General features: G+C 35.8%; 1 protein-coding gene across 2 annotated transcripts in view; it reads right to left on the bottom strand.

The window, feature by feature from the left end:
• Positions 1 to 941: 941 nt before the first annotated feature.
• The window catches only part of kdm7ab (lysine (K)-specific demethylase 7Ab), a 65,881-nt gene continuing 52,377 nt past the window's right edge, over positions 942 to 14,445 (bottom strand). Inside the window, 9 exon segments of one of the 2 annotated variants that reach the window (NM_001444175.1) lie at positions 942 to 3,077; positions 3,743 to 4,013; positions 5,953 to 6,011; positions 6,090 to 6,238; positions 6,863 to 7,032; positions 7,111 to 7,208; positions 10,065 to 10,249; positions 12,272 to 12,396; positions 12,477 to 12,761. In NM_001444175.1, the coding sequence (NP_001431104.1) occupies positions 2,989 to 3,077; positions 3,743 to 4,013; positions 5,953 to 6,011; positions 6,090 to 6,238; positions 6,863 to 7,032; positions 7,111 to 7,208; positions 10,065 to 10,249; positions 12,272 to 12,396; positions 12,477 to 12,761 (1,431 nt within the window). In that variant the 3' untranslated portion in view covers positions 942 to 2,988. 2 annotated transcript variants of the gene reach the window in all.

Genomic DNA, 14,445 nt, shown 5'->3' with positions numbered 1-14,445 from the left:
AGTTTCTTATGGTCTGAGAGTCCTTCAGATGCCTTTTGGCAAATTCCAGGCGGGGAGTGGATTCCATCTGGCCACTTCACTATACAGGCATGATTGGTGGATTGCTGCACAGATGGTTGTCCTTCTGTAAGGTTCTCCTCTCTCCACAGAAGAACGCTAGAGCTCATACAGAGTGACCATCAGGTTATTAATCACCTCCCTGACTCAGGCCCTTCTTCCCTGATCACTCAGCTTAGATGGCCCGCCAGCTCTAGGAAAAGTCCTGGTGGTTCCAAACATCTTCCACTTACGGATGATGGTCCTCATTGGAACTTTCAGAGCAGAAGAAATAATTCTGTAACTTTCCCTAGCCTTGTGCCTCGGAACAATCCTGTCTCGGAGGTCTACAGACAATTTCTTTTTCTTCATGCTTGGTTTGTGCTTCAACATGCACTGTCAACCCTGAGAACTTTTATAGACAGGTGTATGCCTTTTCAAATCATGTCCAATCAACTGAATTTACCACAGGTGAACTCCAATTAAGCTGCTGAAACATCTCAGGAATGATCAGTGGTAACAGAATGTACCTGAGCTCAATTTAGAGCTTTACGGCAAAGGCTGTGAATACTGATGCACATGTGATTTATTTATATTATTGTTAATTTTTTAAAAAAATCTTTTTTTCACATTGGCATTATGGGGTATTGTGTGTAGAACATTGAGGATTCCATTTTGTAATAAGGCTGTAAATTAAAAAAAAGAAGAGTGAAAAAAGTAAAGCTATTCACTATGGTATATATTCGGCCACAGACCTCAATTAACTTTGGTTTTTGGCCCGTTATTATGAAAGTTTGGGCACCACTGCCATTGATAAAGAAAATGATGAGGTTATTTTTCCATATTTCTCCTCTATAAAGTCCTTGTGAATTATTAACAACAACAAAAAAGCCAAACGCGAAACCTCATATTCACTCGTAGAACTTTTATTATGTACAGGCCACATTATACAACTGAAAATCCCAATTTATATAGCTTAAGCCGTGGATTACAGCGTCACAAAAATGTTCAACAAATCATACAACCATATAAAAATTTAAAAACAGCTGAATGCAGTGAAAAATGGAAGGACACACCATTTACAAACACGTAATTGATTGCAAGACCGGAAAATGGAAAACACAAGCGAGAATGCCAAATAAATACTGTACAAGTACTGCATGGTACAAACCCTGCCTGCAGGCCAGCAATGTTTCAATTGAGCACATTTAGATACTTGCCGTGTTGAAGAAAACAAAAACAGTGTAGTGTAACAACGAATGCAGGAAGAGTTGAGTGCAGTGCAGCGTAATTCATAGACCAAAAACAATCCAATTCCTTAAAGAGAGCACATCGAAATCAAACTTCTGCCTGAAATACACATGCACTTTGGCTCAAATCCTGCTTAAACAAATAGCACCATCATTAAAAAGGGCAACAACATTAGGTGCTACATTAATGGCATTGTGGTATGAAACAAACCATCATAAAAAGCCATAAAAGATGGCATACAGTAAAAATACTGTATTCAATTCCAAACACCTTTAGACTGAAGCCCTTCAGAGAAAAATCCTGTCAGTCAGAAAAACAGTCTGTATGGGAGCCCTGAGCTGCTGGATTTGTATTAAAATCAGTTCCTGGAAGCTTCTGGAATGTGCGTTATTGCCTGAAAAGCTCTGTAGATCATGCTGTAAATGAGAAAAGTAGGGATATTCAATAATAAGTGTTGTTTTTTTAATGTTTTTTCTATTTATTTCGCCGCCTGGATATCACAAAACCTGACTTCTATGATTAAAATATTTGGCATTCATCAAAGGGAATCCAAAACCTTGAGCTCAAACAATTACCTGAGGTCTTTCACACATACAAAAACAAAACTGAGTAAACTACCTCCAAATCTCACACACGTATATCTTACAAAACGCCATATTTTAATACACGCTGTTGGTAAAATTGCGGGGATTTTTTTTTTCTTTTAAAAAAATAAATACTCTATTTTTTAATTCTTTGTTAAAAGATGAGTAGCCAAATACATTTCAAATGTAAAAAAAAAAAAAGGTTAAAAAATTCTTATGCTATACACAGCACCAGGTTAAAACAGTGTTTCAATGCTTTCAATTCACAGAGGCAGCGATTCAGAAACCAGATCTAGTACAAAAACCAGATTAAAATTCAGAATCACAATTTGTTTCTTTTCTTTTCTTTTTTTTTTTTAAGGAAAAAAATCACCTTGAGGTAACAAAAATGTTGGCCAGGTATTTTGATTAAACATTGGCTTTTTTTTACACAACACATTTTGTTCTTACCCACAACGCAATACAGATACGGATGACATATTGTGCACAAACATCTAAATGCGTTTCGAAACAGACCCCGAATGAACAACAGAATAAATTCTTTCATCAGTAATAAATACGTCATTTAATAACAGCACCAAAACATTGGAATAAATTAAAGAAATTGTCCTGGTGTGAACAATGAGCCCACTAGATGGCGACAGACGACCAAAATGTACCTAAACTACCTAAAATATATCAAGATAGTACAAAATACACTTTACTTTCTCTCAAAACGTGACGACATTTTGATTGACAGGTAGTTCTGGGTGACTCTTGAGGCAGTGAGTGCAAATTTTCGTTTAATTTGCGAGAAAGTCGGTTGCCATCACAAAATATGAAGACCAAAGTCAAGCACCTTTACGAAATCAGTCCATCACTTGGTTAAGTCGACATCCTGATGCATTTTAGTTGAGAAAAAAATTGAAAACTTTAAAAAGCGATGTTTTCAGTCATGTTTTCCTTGTTTCTTTGGATGTATCTTAGCAAAACAGATCATTCCATAGCTTTAGGTTTATTGGTAGCGAACACCAATCTTTTTTTTTCTTATTTGACCTGCTGTGTTGACTCAAACACACTTGATACCCTGTCACCTTAAAAAATGGTTAGCATCCTGAATCTTCTGCCATTATTGGGACTACACAAAGAAGGGTTTGTGTCTGCTGAGTTTGAGAATCTTGCCCAGTCTCTGCTTCGCTGTGGCCATGCCTTTCTTAGGACGTTTACCTACAAGAAAACAAAAAATAAAGAATAAATAACATAAATGGAAAGGGCATTAAAAATGAAACATTAAAAACAAAAATCAAAAGAAAACAATAAAATTTACATACATTTTGTATTTAATTTTAATATAATTTTTTTTTGTTTAAGCTATAAATAATAAAAAATAAAAACGCCACAAAAAATATAAAATAAAATACAAAATAAAATACAATTACTGTATTATTACTTTGCTTTGGTAAGAATAAATAGAAAAAACCCAAAAAATATTAAAATAAAATAAGTTATGCATAATAAAAAAAAAACATTGAATAACGAAATACATTTTTTAAAATAAAAGTATAAATAAAAATAAATAAAAAAAAACACCACAAAAAATTATTATGAAAACACATAAAAAAAAAAATTATTGTATTATTTTTTTGTGGTAAAAATAAAAACTATAATAAAATAAGTCATACATAATAAAACAAAAGAACAAACAAACCAAACAAATAATAACAATAAATAAATAAATAAACAAAAATCTGAGAAAAAAAACAACAATTGTATTTCAATTTTATTTTTATTAAAATAAAAAGTAAAAATAGCACAAAAAAAACACACACACAAAACAGCTTTTTTATTTTATTAAATATATTTCAATGTGCAAAACAGTATTGCTCCGCTACCTTTGGTGGCCTGATTGCTGACTGGTGGAGGGTTTGCGGCAGGCCTCTTAGACGGGTGCAGTGGTGGTGACAGTGAGGTCTCACAGTACTGATAGGTCATTGTTGGGCTTTCCCTGTGAGCTGGAGACTGTGTGCAACTGCTCCACGTTTCACTACTACTGCTGCTGCTGCTGCCCTGACTGTCCATGAAGCTCTTGTGCTCCTGGATCCTGTGCTGGAGTTTGCTCGAGTGGCATCCTCCTCCTGAGTGCTCACGAGCCTCAAAATCCTCCTAAAGAACACACAAATAATGACTTAAATAAAATAGGTCTCACAAAAACATATCCAAACAGTTAACCTCAAATCTCACAAATGTTCTGTCTTTAAAGGTTTATTAGATAAAAACCCATTTCTGTTTATAAAAAAAAAATCAATTGGCTACATTTCAGTCAGTAACCTAAAAGTGATAAAACTGTAATTAGCATTTACTGTTAATCATGCTAACGGTCCATACACAGCCTGTTTTTTTATGGGGCCAATAACAACGAACGAGCCCTTACATTCTGAGATCGTGAGGCACACCACACTATGTTTTTTTGTTGACAGGAACAAAAAAACAAAGTGCACTGCGCTTTTTATGTCGCTAGGCAACCAAATCAATCAGCTGCCTATTGACCCTATTCACAAGACTGTTATGACAAGTTAAAGGTTAATCATAATCTTAAATCTTTGAAAGTTTATTACAGTTTTTTGTAGTCATCTATGCATAATAGCATCTTTGCATCCAATTATAAAAAACTAATTTCCACTTGTGTGAGTTATTTGAAATGCAAAATGTAAGGGCAGGACAGTAAATATCATTTGCCGTCTTTTTTCTTTTTCTGAAAGTCTTGAAAACACCATCATGGAGTTTTTATTTTATTATTCCAGCAAATAGTGTTGTAAAAAATGATTTGTTGTACTCTCCCATTCACTGCACTCAACTATGACGACTCCTGCTACTGAGAAACCCGGAAATGTGAAAAGGATCCATTGTGCGCAAGCGATGCTGTTGATGGTTATAATTATAATATTTAATAATATTGTGATGTTCAAGATTTGTGAAGTCATACAGCTCCGCATAACTCAAAACAGCGACCACTAGTCTCTCTTTCATCTTTAAAAGTCACATACATGGCTGTCACTCAACGGTTTTCATGTGAACAGCGTCTCTCTGGGGCAGGACACATAGGGCAGAGTAGGACTGGTGTTCACACACAAGCTCACACAGTCAGCCGTACACATCATTGACCAGGAGTCAGAACGATGACAAATCCTACAAGGTTAAAGGTAGTGTTTGCAAATTGGAAATTTAAGCATTACTTTTCCCTCGTTGATATATAAGGCAAGAATGTTTATGTATCATGCAACTTAAGACCAGCAAAAAAAACCCAAAAAAAAACAAAAAACAAAAGAGAGTGTCGGTGAGGAGTAATTCTAATCTAATAAAGCACCTCACGTTGTCGCATGCAGCCACAAAATTAGTGGAGATGAATCCACGGCGTCAAAGCAAATAAAACTTAATTTCTCCACCGCAAACACTTATTACTCAGACAGAATAAAACAAAATAATATCTAGATATACAGTTGAGAACATGCTACCGTTGTCTCTCACACTGTCCCACAACAACATTAAAATAGTGTAGATTTGTGTAAAATGTTTTATATTTATTTTATAGTCATCTGACAAGTTAGATTTTTTTTATTGAAGTAATGCAGTAGTTACTTTCTATGGTAATTAGTTCCTTTTATAATTATGTAACTCAATTACTATTTGTAAGAACTATAACTAATTACTCTTTTAAAGGAACGTGCCCAACACTGTTTAATACACTGTTTCCTTTAAAAAAAAATAAAAAATCCATTCTTTAAATGCCATCCACCATAATTTGTTTGGTTATTTAGGCAATGGTATTGATTGGTATGGTATAGTTTATGTATTTATATTTATTTGTTTTTAAAATAGGCTGGTATATAGTCAGGAAGAGAAAGAGGATGAGACTGGGAGATGTCCAACCCCTGAAGTACAATGGCGATATCAGTGCACTGCACACAAGGCTATCGTAGCCAAGCTGGTGCCTTTTCAAAAGCATCGAATTGACACTGGTATCATAAAAACTAAACCCAGACCTTGTTGCATTATACAAAATATGCATGTGTGCATCTGTTATAAAAGTCATTGAGCAAGTTACCTGTGAAGAATTGCTGTCTGAATCCTGATTCTCCTCTCCTGATGCAACCTTCTTTCTACCTGTGAATCGAAAAAGAACATGCAACCATCATTAAAACAGCCCAATTACAAACAATTAAAAGAAGTCGTTTTTCTTACTGTATTCAGGTGAGGTGTGGTTGGTCCGAGACCACCAGGATTCCTGTGAGCTGCTGGGGTCTTTTGTTGGGTGAGAATACAGCAGTCCTGCAACAGCCAGCATTCCCTGGATAGCATCCTCTTCAGCACTGGCCAAGGTGACCGATTCTCTGCAACATATGATTTGAGATAAAGATTTACACATGCAGAACTCCAAAGTGTGTGCCAGCATGCATTGTGGCCCCTGTTTTCAGCTGGGACGAACATATGTTCATATAGTGGCTCCTTTAAATGCATTTCAGCATTTACAGTATGAAAGCAAATGGACTGAATGGGTTTTTAACCATCTTTGGAAGAGGTTGAAGGAGTTGAAACATCACAGTTATAGCCCAGTTTGGTTCAGTATGGATAGGTTTTAGGGGCTTTCTTTTTACTGCATTTCGTACCTAGTACTTGAGTGTGGTTCCAATCAAGAACTAGAATTACCAAAAACATGATTATCACCGATTGGTCAGATAGAATCGTAACTACCAGCCTCATTGAATTTGCAAGACGAGACTCTAAACCCACTATATTTAATTGTATTGTAAATAGTAAATATATTGTTGGCTTGTGTCCCGATTTGTTCATGTTCCGCAAACGATAGAGAAAAGATGGCACAACTATTTGACAATTTCACCCATTTTGAGTGGCACAAAATGAACCAAAGTTATTAAATTGACAAAAATGCACCTTAATTTCAGAAAAAAAAATGAAAAAGCAAGAATTCATATACAGCTCATGTCATCCCTCACCTTTTAAGACATTTTTCAAAACTGCTAATTCTTCGCCGGGACTTGTGTGTATCCATAGTGAAGCTAGAGCAGCTTTTGGTGTTAACTTTGTCGTCTCCACCCCTCTTCATCTTTTCATCCTCCTCTTCCTCTGAAGAACTCTCGGATTCTTCCTCAGAGCAGTTCTTCTTCTGTGTGGATAAGTAAGTAAAATTAAACCTAAATGGACTCCATGTGTTTCCTGTGAATGAAGGGAAAGCTCAGCATACCTGTGTAGTAAACTCTGTATCCGATTCAGAGTCTGATGAAATGTCTGAAAGTACTGATTCTCTGTTCCTGAGATCTGAACTCTCTTCTTTACTCATATCTGTAAAAGAAAAATACATTGTGTCAGTAACAAGCATAAGATACTAGGGGTGAGACGAGAAGCGACACGAGAAGAGATTTTTATACTATTTTTTGGAATCCTCAATGATGACATTTATGAATAGAACTGAATATCCATTTGCTGAAAATATGAATTTTAACTGGGGGAAAAATGCAAAACTATTTAGGTGTTTTTTTTAAATATATTTTTAAATGTAACGAATGCTATTTTACTTCTATTTTAATGAATTATGGCATAAAGAACATGTAAACACAGCAAAATATTTTGCTATATACTCTGAAAGACTGGACAAACTCTGAGCTACTGGATGAGAGTATGAAGGACTGATAGGAGATAGTGATGGGTCAATCTAAAACAATTTGTTCATTCTAAACGAATCTTTTTTATGACTCGAGAATGATGAGTCCTCTAAGGGAATGAATCGTTCATTTGCGCAGGTGAAGTAGATACGTTCCTTTTTCGAGTCTTCTATTGAGTTTGAGTGGTTCATTCATCACGGAAAAACCAGAAGCCAATCTTATGCATCTAGAGCCGGAATAGATTTGATTCGTTCATCTCTTGGAACTCCTTGGGTTTCAGTCATCTCTCTTTACATGCTGTCACGTGACGAACAAACGACTCAAAAACCCAAAGACTCAAAAGGTGAACTAATCATGGCTTCTTTTGGCTCAGACTGTGTGCATTGATTAAGCTTATATGGGACTGTCAGTGTGATGTGAAGGAACAACTCAAATTTGAAGACCTGTTAGAAGAGGTGAGCTGACATAATCACAGACAAAAGACCAGGTAAACAATATTTTCTCTTTTTTATTGCATTCTAGTTATGACTTGTCTGTAGTGTGATCAACGTTTGGTGTAGATGAGTTTGAAAGCAATACGTAACATTTTAATAATACAGACTCAGAGTCAGTGAAATGATTTGAACTTCCCATCACTAATAGAAGACAGTTGTTCTTATGGAGTTTGATACAGCATGCTAAATGAGAACAGTTTTTTCTGGACGGCATAAATGGTGATGATGATGAAGGATGGGTGAATCTCTAGAAGTTCACCATGTATGCGCACACACTTGGAGGAAAAGTGTGTGTCTGTGGTGCTTTACTGATACGGTAGGTGCAGAGAATAGCATCAAACAGCTGCGTATGTATGGCTTATCCTGTCAAAGTGTGGCTACAAGTCCTACACAATGGTAAGAGTTGGATTATGGCGTTTACATCTCTGTACTGCATTTCAATAATGCGACTAAAATAGGACTATTTGACATCTCAATTCGATTTGTGTTTACGACGATTATGACTGCTATTCCATCGCATTTTGGAGTGTTTCAAATCCAATCCTGCCCCCAATCTTCAGTGCTAAATCCACCCTCACGCTCCATCACAACTCACGAGACAACTTTTCACCTCAATGAGAAATCTCGTTGCGATTTAGGGCGTCCTCTCACTAGGTACAGTTGTCTTGAACCGTGCCGAAGCACACTTGTCCCCCCTCCCTTCTCCCCTGATGGCCTGCACTCACATTGCATCAGAGCCTAAGCACGGTTATGTCATCGATGATGCTCTGTTCAGTTTAACAGAAGAGAAGGTCTTTTTTTAGCTATATTGTTTTAGTGGTTTGGGATGCAGTGACACAGTCAAATATTTCACCAAACAGATCAGCCATTTTTGACGCTCATAAATAATCATACAAGTCCTCGGTCTGCAGGTTGTTAGGAGGTTTGCTGAAGTTGCAACTGTCGTGCAGTGAGGGGTTTGCGTCTTTAATAATCTATGACAGTTTGATTTCATTGAACAGTAAGAATGATTAATAAATCCATATAAAACAGTCCCTTAAAAGTCACATCTCGTCTTTAGTTTCGGGCTCAGGTGTGCTTTGCATTCACACTACAAGTGAACTGTGCTCTGGCACACCTCTTCCAACCAGACCATAGTCGTAGCCAGAGATCTCGTCACACCCCTATAACATACACATAGTTGAGTATTTGTTTTGAATGGGATTGACGTGTGACTATTTGTTCAGGATACTTCACACAAACTGCTAGTTTCACTTAAAATAATTTTGTTTATAATAAATCATGGTTCCAGTTTTCTCAAAATGCAAGTCTTTAAAACTAAATAAAAATATTTTACATACTTGAAGTTATGTATAGAGAAATAACAGTTACTGAAAGAATAATTGTTCATCCAGGCTTTAATTTTAAAACAAGTAAAAGGAAAGTTATTTTAAACCTGAAGAAACGAAGAACAATTATTCTTTACAAGTAAAGTTTTAATTACTATAATTACTACCCAGATCTTCAAGTTAAACCAAATTATTATAATTTAGTTTTGAAGACTTGAAGTTTGAGTTTTTCCTCAGCTAACAGTAAAATGATGGTCAAGTGATTTGAAGTTAGGATTTGAAGTCCTCCGTTATACAGTTAATTGAAATTTTATAACTACATTTTTTTGTAACACATATGGACACTTAAAAGTAAAGCTGATTTCAGGATTGCGACGCAGTGGCGCAGTGGGTAGCACATTCGCCTCACAGCAAGAAGGTTGCTGGTTCGATCCTCGGCTCAGTTGGCGTTTCTGTGTGGAGTTTGCATGTTCTCCCTGCATTCGCGTGGGTTTCCTCCGGGTACTCCGGTTTCCCCCACAGTCCAAAGACATGCAGTGCAGGTGAATTGGGTAGGCTAAATTGTCCGTAGTCTATGAGTGTGTGTGTATGTATGTGTGGATGTTTCCCAGAGCTGGCGGGTTATTCCACTGTGGCGACCCCAGATAAATAAAGGGACTAAGCCGACAAGAAAATGAATGAATGAATGAATGATTTCAGGATTATTACTGTTACCTGTGAAGTCCTTTACTCCTCTGGCTACAAGATGACGTTTATCCTCCTCTTTCACTTGAATGTGCACTTCCTGTTCCTCCTCTTTAGGGATCAGTTTGATCTTGAGTGAGTCCCTCTTCACGTCTCGGCCTTCCTCCTCTTCCTTTATCCTTGGTCTTTTTTCTGTAACATGCTGCCTGTTATCTCTGCATACACAATCAGAGGGGAAGATTTCAACAGTTAACCAAGGCTAGTAAGGCTAAATTAGAGGTGTGCACTATGGTTGAATTTTGTTTAAAAAATATCAACACTATTAAATTTTACTCTGTCACATTGCTGGCTGTGAATAAAGCAAATCCATGAAAGTAAAAACAAACTTAAAACTTGCAGTTATAATTATTTGCATTAGGTGGCGCTGTGGAGCGTGTAGTGAAACAGGTTTTTACCATAATGCAAAGCAGTTTTTTTTTCTCCATTTGCTTTGTGCTAAAAGCTTTTTTGTTATGTACTTTTATTATTTGTACACATTTTAAACACATTTTTGTACAAGTTTAATATGAATATAGTGTAATAAGCACTGTACAGTTCGAAAATATGGTTATAAACTTAAACTCGCTTAAACTTTCAGTTGGAATGATTCCTAAAAATGCCCAAATTATATGCTACAATAGGGCTGGGATGATAAACAATATAAAAATATATATATTTGAAAAAATTATTTCGATAGCAATGATTAACTAAATATAATTAAATATAATTATTTAATATAAATATAAATATAAATATAATTAAATATTTACTTGACATTGATCCGAAGAGCCAATCACGCAGCAGAAATACGCTACAACAGAAATCTATAATTGTTTTGACATTAGAGATTCATCAATATTTTGGTCGGAGAAAATTATCGCCAAAAACATTGCTGCGTTACCAAGTATTGTTTAACATGGTCGTTTAATTTTTTTTGCCAGCAGTATCCACCATCAGTTATGGTTGGGATACTCTTTTAAAAGTGGAAGCATTACCAACTTATATCGAAATATATATCGTTATCGTTCAATATAGAAAACAATTATGGAAATTACATTTTTGCCATATTGCCCAGCCCTATGCTACAATTACAGCAGCTTTTGCCCAAAGCAGTGGCTCTCAAACTTTTTTTCATCAAGTACTACCTCAGAAAAAAAATGTCTTTTCAAGTACCATCATAATGACCAGTATTGATTTACAGTAGCGTAGTAGACCTAAATCAATTACAGATTAATTCCTATTAATAATAATATTTATTATTATCAGCCACTTTAAACAAATAGTTTGATCATTTTAATAATTAGCTAGAAAAGTCAACATTTTAATTAAAATGTGCTTTTTAAAGTTAATTAAAAATAGTAGGCTATTGTTCTTAAAGTAAAAAACAAAACTGCTGTACTTAAATGTATTAACATACAGCCTATTTATCAAAACTTGGAAATGTTGCTTAAAGCTCATAAATATGGGCTATATGTCATATTCATATATATAAACCATTTTCTTTTATCAATTTTGAAGTTTAAGTTGCATGTACATATGACATATTTGTGCATTTTTGAAATTTAAACACAAACACAGGGTATTTTAAATAGATGTTTAAGATTAATATATTTAAATTTAAAATTATATCTGTTTACTGCACATCCTTTACAGTCTGTGTATCAGAAAAGTGAGTGATAGCATGCATAAATACAGTGTTTGAGCAATTCATATGCGATTTATCCCTTCATACGCGTTGCATTTCCGTGATTTGAGATCACATCTTAGTGAACCGTGGAGTTTGCCTTAACCGCACACGGAGACTAACTTCAATTATTTTCTAGCCCCAAGCTTCAAACATGGCAAAGTTGCTTGAGTCTATGTTTTGTGTCCTGTGCCATTTAAATCACATCCATATTAATTAGCCTAAATTTGAGGTAAAAAACAAAATCTAAAGCCATGCTACTTTATATATCAAAAAAAAAACATGCATTATTTTACACACATTTATTTTTTACACACGAGTTTGCAGTAACTGAAATGCCAACAGAACAACACTGATCTGCACAGGGTTAAAAGTGTGTTCATTTTTTTCTTTTATTATTCAGCGATTCCTCTACATACCACTAGAAGGAAGCCAGTGTACCACTAGTGGTACGTGTACCACAGTTTGAGAGCCACTGGCCTAATGATGTTCGTCACAAATTAACAGGGTTTACCTCACTATTTGTCCATTACACAGAACCAGACGCAGGTCATTTTCCAAACTGCGTTCTGCTGCTGCGGCTGAAGCTGTCGAAACCTTATTGAATTTGCCATTGACTTTCAGGTTAAAGGAGGCATCCTGAAAAACAATCATTAGGAATGATTAATTCATCCAGATGAACCTTCATAACATTTATAGTTGTCAAAAATCCCTCTTGCCTCCTCATAAGGACCCATTTCCAGTCTTTTCAAGACCTCCTGCGTGTGCTGCTCATAGATATCCAGGTGTGAGGGAGCTTTAGGGCCGTCTGAGTGTTGGTGATTATGATGATGATGATGGTGATGATGGTGGTGGTGGCGATGATGATGATGGTGGTGGCCACGAAGGCGTCTGGCGGTCTTGCGTGCATGAGACCCTCGCTCGTGTGCAGACCTCGTGGAAGGACAAATGGAGCTTTCTTGAAGTTTCATTGGCTTGTTTCCACAGTTCCCGTTCTGGTACTCCTTAGGTGTGAGAAACAGCATTGAGAGTTTAAATACAAAAACTTTTATCTGTTTTTTTTTTTTAATCGTTAGTAAATGTTGACAATAATAAATAATAATAATAAAAAAGTTGAGTTGACAGCATATTGAGATTTAACTCGAGAAAAAAAGAAAAGTTTTCTTGAGTTTGTTAAATTTGCTAAAATGTAATGGTTACTTTAGTTTACTTGAGCGCCGCAGCTCTGCACAGTTTGGCTCCAACCCTAACCAAACACAGCTGATCCAAATAATTGAGGTGTTTAAAAGAGTCATGAACACCTTCATCAGTTGGAATAAGCTGTGTTTAATCAAGCTTGGAGCAAAACTGTGCAGAGCTGCGGCGCTCCAGGAACTGAGTTTGACACCTATGCGTTACTTTTTATTAGCTACTTTTAATAGTAACTTTTAATAGTAAACAGCAACAATGTTTTAACTAGTTTTGGTATTGCTTGTTTTAGTTTACATTTTTAGTTTATTTTATTATTTTTGTTCAAAAGGTTGTTTATGTTTAGTAGACAAGTCTATTATTGAATTTTTCAAAAACTGTTATAGCATTCATAACAAACTGAAGATCTTAACACAGCAACTCAAACAAGAACAAAGTACATGAAAAAAAGTAGATCGTACAAAGTAAAAAAAAAATTTTAATAAATAAACGGGGCGAATGGGGGTTAGGAGCTTACACTCCTTGACAAAAGTCTTGCTGTTGATCCCAGTAAGTGCAACACATAATAACTTGTAGTGACCTCTAGTTGATCATTTGGAAAAGTGACATAACCTATATTTTTTCCATGAATCATCTGTTGATCTGCATCCCAATCATCACAAATACTGCAGAAGACCTACTGGAACCAGCATGGACCCAAGATTTTCACCGAAAACAAAAGTTTGGTGAAAGAAAAATCCTGGTTTGGGGTTACACTCAGCATGTGGGGTGTGCGAGAGATCTGCAGAGTTGATGCAACATCAACAGCCTGAGGTATCAAGACATTTGTGCTGCTCACTACATTACAAACCACAAGAGAGGGCAAACTCTTTAGCAGGATAGCGCTCCTTCTCAAACTTCAGCCTTCACATTAAAGTTCCTGAAAGCAAAGAAGGTCAAGATGCTCCAGGATTGGCCAGCCCAGTCACCAGACATGAACATTATTGAGCATGTCAATAATGTAAGATGGAGGCATTGAAGATGAGTCCAGAAAATCTTGATGAACTCTGGGAGTCCTGCAAGAACGCTTTCTTTGCCATTTCAGATGACTTTGTTAAAGAAGTTATTTGAGTCATTGTAGAGATGTATGGATGCAGTCCTCAAAGCTCATGGGAGTCATACACAATATTAATTCTTTTTCCATTGCACCATGGCTTTATATTCTATACTGTACATTATTTCTGTTAAGTGGCAAGACTTTTGTCTCAGTAAAGTCAGGCCTTACTGTCCTAATAAATAGTTAAAAATCAAGTCATAATCATAGTTTATTTAGGTCAAATAATCGTAATCCAGAGGCTTTTGCCTTTCATATAAGCCACTTATGATACCAAATGATCAACTAGAAGTCAAATTATTATTTGTTGTTCCAAAACTTGGATAGGTGACAAGACAATTATCTACAAATGTCAGGTAGTGTACAATTCAAGTATTTGGAATAAATCTGTCCTCAAAATATGACAG

This window comes from Danio rerio, chromosome 25 (assembly GCF_052040795.2).
Source record: "Danio rerio strain M-AB ecotype USA chromosome 25, GRCz13ab, whole genome shotgun sequence".
Lineage (NCBI taxonomy): Eukaryota > Metazoa > Chordata > Actinopteri > Cypriniformes > Danionidae > Danio > Danio rerio.
This window is presented reverse-complemented; position numbering and strand designations above follow the sequence as displayed.